Source organism: Triticum dicoccoides, chromosome 4B (assembly GCF_002162155.2).
Source record: "Triticum dicoccoides isolate Atlit2015 ecotype Zavitan chromosome 4B, WEW_v2.0, whole genome shotgun sequence".
NCBI classification, from domain to species: domain Eukaryota; kingdom Viridiplantae; phylum Streptophyta; class Magnoliopsida; order Poales; family Poaceae; genus Triticum; species Triticum dicoccoides.
The window spans coordinates 24,369,313-24,376,255 of NC_041387.1; the positions used below are offsets into that span (position 1 = coordinate 24,369,313).

General features: G+C 48.7%; 1 protein-coding gene across 2 annotated transcripts; it reads right to left on the bottom strand.

Moving 5' to 3' along the window:
• Nucleotides 1–851: 851 nt before the first annotated feature.
• LOC119294718 (nucleobase-ascorbate transporter LPE1) lies at nucleotides 852–4,177 on the bottom strand. Of its 2 annotated transcripts, XM_037572963.1 has the most exons (14): nucleotides 4,049–4,177; nucleotides 3,843–3,940; nucleotides 3,580–3,759; nucleotides 3,353–3,453; nucleotides 3,167–3,242; nucleotides 2,994–3,053; nucleotides 2,717–2,901; nucleotides 2,525–2,621; nucleotides 2,305–2,391; nucleotides 2,154–2,212; nucleotides 1,955–2,046; nucleotides 1,775–1,852; nucleotides 1,515–1,675; nucleotides 852–1,414 (listed from the first exon to the last, which is right to left on the bottom strand). In XM_037572963.1, exons 1-14 carry the CDS (start codon nucleotides 4,140–4,142, stop codon nucleotides 1,196–1,198), a joined length of 1,587 nt encoding a protein of 528 aa, XP_037428860.1. In that variant the 5' UTR covers nucleotides 4,143–4,177; the 3' UTR covers nucleotides 852–1,195. The 2 variants fall into 2 exon arrangements, with proteins under 2 accessions (XP_037428860.1, XP_037428859.1); XM_037572962.1 differs by having other exon boundaries at nucleotides 3,353–3,759.
• Nucleotides 4,178–6,943: the final 2,766 nt, after the last annotated feature.

Genomic DNA, 6,943 nt, shown 5'->3' on the forward strand with positions numbered 1-6,943 from the left:
ATTTTCAACAAGTGAAGGTGCTAAATCCTATCTATAAGTAGAATATAGGTGTTTGAGATTGCCAATTTGGTTTGCCAGGCTTTATTATCACCAGATTGGTTTTCGGGTAATAAACATTGTAATCCCTGTAGATTCCTGCTGTAATTAAGTTGTTGTAATTTTTTGGTGGGAATTTGCCAAGATCCTTGCTTTCCAAACACATTGCATTAACAAAAAAGGGTGGCATTGCAGGTGAGGATGGTGAATTAGAATTGACTTGTATCTGCAATAAATTCACTGGTCATTGTGAAAATTTACCGACTGATGCACAATTCAATTGTGAAAGAACCAAAGCCTGTTTCCTCAATTCAATTCCTCATGTTACTGAGTGAATGGCGCCGCAAGGCAGCACTGCGGCGTCTGGGTGCCCACTGCTGTGCCGTTCCGTTCTGAAGTCGGAAACTTTCCATAGACAGGAAGTATATATAGTAGTAATAAGAGGTAACATGTGCCAGTGGTAGATTTTCATGTAATGAAGGTGCTAGCTCTTATTTATAAATATGAAGTGCATAGGTGTCCATGTAGGGTTTGCGGGCTTTGAGATTGTCAAATTGGTTTGCTGGACTTAGCTATTGCCAGAATGGTTTTAGAGTAATATTGTAATCTCTGTAGATTCCTGCTGCAATTAAATCATTATCATTTTTTTGTGAAACTGGCACAAGATTATTGGGTTCCAAACAGATCGCATAAACAAAAAGGCATGGAATTGCAGGTGAGGATGGTGAACTAGAATTAACTGATTTACTGACTGATGCATGTTTCCTCAATTCAATTCCTCATGAAACATATACATTCTGCTGTTTCTGGTTTACTAACTGATGCCTGTTTCCTCAATCCAATTCCTCATGGAAGGTATACATGTGCTGTTGCCCGTCAGCGATAAAATCAAACTACAAGGTGTTTGTGTTCTGCTATTTCAAATCAGAGACAAGACAAAAGCAAAAGGGTTAAACTGGTGTAGAAGAATTGCTAGCTCCCCTTGGTTGATATGACAGTATCCTCATCCGAATATCACAGTGAGTATGCTACATTTCTCATCCAAAATGTTTTGCATGCTAGAATCAAAACATCACATATTGCTGCATATACTGATGATCCCCTGAATCACCGTCTAAATTCTACCTCCCACCACTTCATCCTCGCATCGTCACCTCTCCTAGAGCGAGGGGAAGTACCTGCTCATACCATATGGTAGAGCGTAGAACTCCTCGCTTCTGCCATCATGCCTGTAGGACTTGAATTTCTCCAACCACAGCCAGCCCCTGTCCCTCCTCACATGGGGTTCCCAGTAGAGGTGCGTGCAATCGAGAAGGTAGGCAAGTATGGCAGCAACAGTCGCGGGCGAGGAGAATATCACGTTGACAATGACATTGAACTGAAATTTCAATGGACAAGATAAGGTTTAGGTCATGATCAGTGTGAAAGTTATATTTATAATAACTAGGTTGTGTCACCCTGTAGTTGAGTCTACATACCGCCAGTGAACGTGTGTGAGCTGGTCCAAAGCCGTAGAATGTCTCGAACTCCCGGAAGTACTGTGGTATGGATAGCCCCAGGAACAAGGAGATGCCGAGTATAAACTTGCTTCTCCGGGTGTTAAGGTTGCAGTATTGAAGGAAGCAGAGGCCTGCAGCAGCTGTTTCAGGCAGAAAACAAGATCAATGGAATAAAAATGTTATGAACATTCAAGGATTTGATTCCATAAAACTCTGGTGGATTGGTATGTAATGCTCACCTGAATAAGCAAAGAGAACACAGTAAAGTGCAGAGAAAATCGGCAACGGAATAGATGCAAGAATTGCTCCAAATTTTCCTGTTCATTGTTAAGCCATGTCAGCCAAATGAAGTCGCTGACTATAAATGGTGATCACTGATCACTGATAGTGCTGAAAGATCCAGAGAATAGGAGCAGTACCAAACAGCGAGAAGAAGATCATGAACAAAGCGGAAATCTTGATGACTCGTCTGCTTCCAACTCGCGTCAAGGCCAGTAGACCGCAGTTCTCACTACACGATCAAACAAGGAAAATCAGTTGGATACTTCAATTTAGGTGATTTACGAGCAGTGGTTCTCAGCAGACTGAAGGTACTGGGGTAGATGTAGAGCTCATTACACTGAAGCTGCTGTGCCTGTCAACGTACCGCACATCCCATCTAGTATGATAGATATACCCTGATAGTTTGGAAGTTGCTTGGCAGTGAGTGTGCTGGCAGCAAAATATTCATGAGAAGATTCAAGCTTTTAATTTTGTGTTATTCAAGTACCTGCCAGCCAATTCCACGAGCGAAAACAGAAGGCGGGACGAATGTTGCGCCTGCGTATCTTGACACTGCGATTAGGGTGCCGGTAGACTGAAAGTAGAACTGTTCATCAGACTAAACCCACGAAATTCCTTGTACCTAATGCTACTCTGTTTCGCCGAATTGCGGCGATCTGATACAGTCCCAATTTCACTGAAGTGCAGAACTGAAGATGTGCACGTACCTCAATAAGCGAAGCGAAGGAAGCGGCCATCATGGCGAAGCAGTCCTGCGCGCAGAAGATGGGGTATCCCCACTGGAACGGGTAAGGGAACCTGACCCTGCTCATGGCAAAAGCAGCAGGATGCGCATGTCAGTGAGCCACTCCAAGGAGCATGAGGACTAGGCAGTAAGGGTTCAGAGTCAGAGGCCATACCAGGGCGCGGCGTGGATGAGGCCGGAGCGGTCGGTGCGGCAGCTGAACTGCGTTACGGGGTTCCTCTCGTCGTAGGCGCCGGCCGCCGTCAGTATCTCGGCGAAGATCCACACGATGATCACCGTCACCAGCACCGCGCACCGGCCGAACACGAAGCTCCCTTTGGCAAAGTAATGGGACGCGTACTGCAAGGGCAAAAGAAGAGACAGGAGGTCAGGAAATGAATTCTCAGTTACAAATCTAGTCTAGAGAAAAACAGACCAATTCCTCCTGATACCTCTGAGAATATTAGGAGCAGAACGAGCGTCGGTAGACCGATCTCGATGCATTTGGCGACCTGCAGGACGGCCAAAGTGTGTTGACAGAATTCAGATACTGAATCAAGAGGGGAACAATCCAAACAGAAGCAAGAGTGACGACAGCCATGGCATCAAGAGCTCGTGTCTTTACCCCTGGGAAGGCGAAGTAGAAGAGGCCGAGCGCGGAGAGGGTGACGAAGGGGACAGCGGCGAGGGGGCTCAGGAACCTGGCATGAGAAGCTCAAGCATCGTCAGTGCAACTAGCAACAGAGAGAGGGTTTTGACAGGGATCGGAGACGGTGGCGTGAGGGGAGGGAGCGAGGAACCGTTGGACGACCTTATGAAGACCCTCCATATGCCGAAGAAGCCGATGACGGCCTGGAAGACGCCGGCGATGATGAGCGCGCCCTGGAGCGACCGCATGGTGTACACGAACCTCTGAAAGAGAACAGCATCGGTCGATGAGTCAGTCAGTCGTGCAGCCACCAACCGCTGCAGCGCAGGAGCAGGACAGGACAGGGCGGGACAGAGCAGCAGGGAGAAGCGCAGAAACGCGGGCCGGACCTCGAAAGGGGCGCCGATGAAGAGGATGTATCGCGGGCTGATGATGATGGCGACGGCGGCGTAGATGTAGGTGAAGGAGCCGCCCATGACGGCCGGGAGCCGCGTGCCGAAGTGCACCTGCAGGAGCGTGTTGATCCCGGCGAGGAAGAGGATGGTCTGGATCACGATCGCCTTCTCCTCCTGCAATGCGCACGACGATGGTCACGACGAGGAGGAGCGAGCGGGAAGGGAAGGGAAGGGAAGGGAAGGAAGATGAGGCTCACATGGCCGCCGCCCATGATGGGGACGAGGATGGTGGCGATGATGACGGTGGTGCCGAGCATGACCAGGTAGTGCTGGAACGCGACGACCACCGTGGTGACTGCATGCGGCAAAGGAGAAGCAGGCAGAGACGTCAGTCAGAGCTCGAAGCCATTGGTGAACCGGCCTACCGGCTAGCTGCGGATGAGTGAGTGGCGAGGGCACGCACTCCATGGCGGCGGGCTGGTGATGCAGTAGTCGAGCTCGGCGAACTGCTCCCTGCAGGGGTGCGGCACCAGGTCCTCGGCCTTGACGGGCGACATGGCCGGCCGGCGAGGAGGGGGAGGCGAAGGGGGCGGGGCGGGCCGGGGTCAGTTTGCAGCGCAGTGAAGCGGCTGATGATGGCGGAAGAAACGCATGCTCGCCTCCATTTATGTAGCCGGTGGTCTCTCCCGCTTCCTCGTGCGTGCGTGCGTGCGTTTCGTCACGTCTCTGTCGGTGGATGAGCCGCCTCTTCTCTTCTCTCAGTGTCAAAATAAAAGTCTTACATTTTGAGACGGACGGAGGGAGTAGTTATCAAGTATGACCACTTTACCAGTTACTCCCTCCGTCCGGAAATACTTGTCTTCAAACTGAATAAAAGGGGGTGTATCTAGATGCATTTTTGTTCTAGATACATCTCTTTTTATCAATTTTGATGACAAGTATTTTCGGACGGAGGGAGTACTTTTAAACTTTGGAATTGTACAAATCGCAGTAACTTTGGAATTGTAGTACGTTCGCTCTAAGAGGCTCTAGCCAGACGCCCTGCGCCCTCTTCCTCACGCACCGCTAGAGGCCTGCCATGCTGTATGATAAAAGAGCTATAAATTGCCATGTTGCACAATGTTGTGAAGAGAGAATTTGCCATGCGTTCAGTAATTGCCATACTGGTAGAAAAAAATTGCCATGTTATGACCGAATGATTCGCCATGATGCAACTGAGTAAGTAGACACGCATGTTCAGGTGTTGCCATGCTAGAGCAGAAAAAAACGTCATGGTACGCGAAGAAGTTGCCACATTTTTTTTCCTTTTTGTAATTGCCATGCAATGTCGCGCTCTGGACGTTTGTTCGCTCCGTTTGGACCGTTCGCTCTAGGATAGGAGGCCTAGAGCCCTAGATCATCCGGCCGGACGGTCCCTCCGAGAGCATGTTCGCTATATAACATTTTGAGAAAGGATGTGCCTGCATCAAGAGAGTTTTATTTATCAGTCGTTGACCCTCGCTCGCTGGATCGATCGATCGAAGCCGTTAACCAGATGGGGCCAGGCGCAGTTTGGAGAGACGAGGGCAAGACTGGGTGGCTTTTAGGTAGGAAAAAAATATCCAGGTCCAGCCATGCATCCCGTTACGTACCCTCCCCGCTTTGCTTTGCTTTGCTTTGCTTTCCCACGTTGTTAGATGGGGTTGGCGAACTAGCTAGCTTGGGTCTGGTGTGCAGTGCAGTCCCAACATGCACACCTCGGATCGGAACTGCGTATTTTATGTGGCGTAGTTGGAGTTGGAATGGTGGTTCTGGGGTTGCAGCGACCGGCCGGAGCAAGGAAGGATGCGTTATGTGGAAGCTAGCTAGCTACGAGTGGGTGGTGGGACAACGAGACAGTACGTAGGAGCATGACACAAACTGTGATCGATCGGGACGGCATGGGATTAGTTGGGTAGATGCTGGTTGCAGCGCCAATGGATCGGATGTCGTCGTCGCTATCCGTTTGTCACTGACAACGGCAAAATTCAGGCTCTAGCTACTACTCCCTCTGTAACCTAATATAAGAGCGTTTAGATTACTAAAATAGTGATCTAAACGCTCTTATATTTGTTTACGGAGGGAGTACTTGTAAACTAATATAACATCTTTTAGACCACTAGAGCAGTGATCTAAAAGATCTTTATATACACAGGGAGTACCTTTTTCTTTTGCGGCAATTAGGCTTGGGCTAATAGCTTGTATCTACAGTACTAGAAGGTGGAGGGGCGTCCAAACTCCAAATGGGATTTTCAATCTTTGTGGCTAGAGTGCATCCAGCTAGTCAAATCTCGGAAAAGCTATACCCTGCCTTCTGTGAGACCAAGGAGGACGCATTTGGTTGCTCGAATTTGGGCCAACCAGGCCCGCGCGGGACGAAAATTAGCAGCTTCGTTGTCTGGGCTGCACCCACATCTCGGCCCGCACGAAACATAGAGCAGTCCCGGGCCAGGTCAGGCCCGCGAGCTACTGCCGAATATGCAGCTTCTTCACAGCTAGGCTGAGCGTGGCCACGCGTGTCTCCTTGTTGCACGCCTAGGGAAGCGCGAGAGATGGACGGGACTGCTCATAACTCCCACCCCTCTCATCTTTCATCGCCCACTCCCTTTCACACCACGCTTCCTCACTCTCCTCTCACCGCGCGTCCTCTCCGCTCCTCTCTTTCGATGAGTCGCCCGCCCCCGCGCCGCCCGCTGAACACCATCAGCGCCGCCAACCGCATCCAAGAGCAGTGGGTTGCCGGCTTGGCAAATTCAGGGGGTCGATCTCAGGCAGGTTCTGCACGCGTCGTCTCCTACCTGCACCATGCCGCCTCGTCCAGTCAATGCGGTGCCGGCCGCTCCGGCTCCGCCGCCGGTACCGGACTGTGACGCCCGGGTAATTAAGCTACAGTAATCCCCGCTAATGATGCCACGTCACCTCGGTTACTGTGGATAAACTCGCGTTAGTTCGGAACCTAGTTCGAATTTCAAATTCAAAAAATCGAGTAAACAATAAAAGTTTTCAAATATTAAAATTTAAATGTTCGGAGTGAACCAAATAATACATAGGTAATTATGGTGGAGGAACCACACTTTTATAAAATGTGTAATTAATCTAAATGAATAAAAAAGTAGCAAAACCGATATTTAAATGCTTTTATAAATAAATAAAATACTAAACTAAATTGTTTTGGGATAAAACCTTTTGTGGCAGTGGTTTCTTGGTATTACTAATTTAGGGATCATTTTAATATTAAGTAAAAAGTAAACTTAAAAGAAAGTAAAATAAGAACAAAAAGAAAATAAATAAAAAGAAAAGAAAACACAAAAACAGAAAAGAGAACTAACAAAAAAAAAGG

What these genes read in the sequence shown, in the direction of transcription:
- LOC119294718 (XM_037572962.1), bottom strand. Translation starts at nt 4,142, where the DNA reads ATGTCGCCCGTCAAGGCCGAGGACCTGGTGCCGCACCCCTGCAGGGAG. An exon ending in ATATGGAGGGTCTTCATAAG is followed by an intron (nt 3,243 to 3,352) that starts GTCGTCCAACGG and finishes TTCTCATGCCAG; the next exon opens with GTTCCTGAGCCCCCTCGCCG. An exon ending in CTCATCCACGCCGCGCCCTG is followed by an intron (nt 2,622 to 2,716) that starts GTATGGCCTCTG and finishes TGCCATGAGCAG; the next exon opens with GGTCAGGTTCCCTTACCCGT.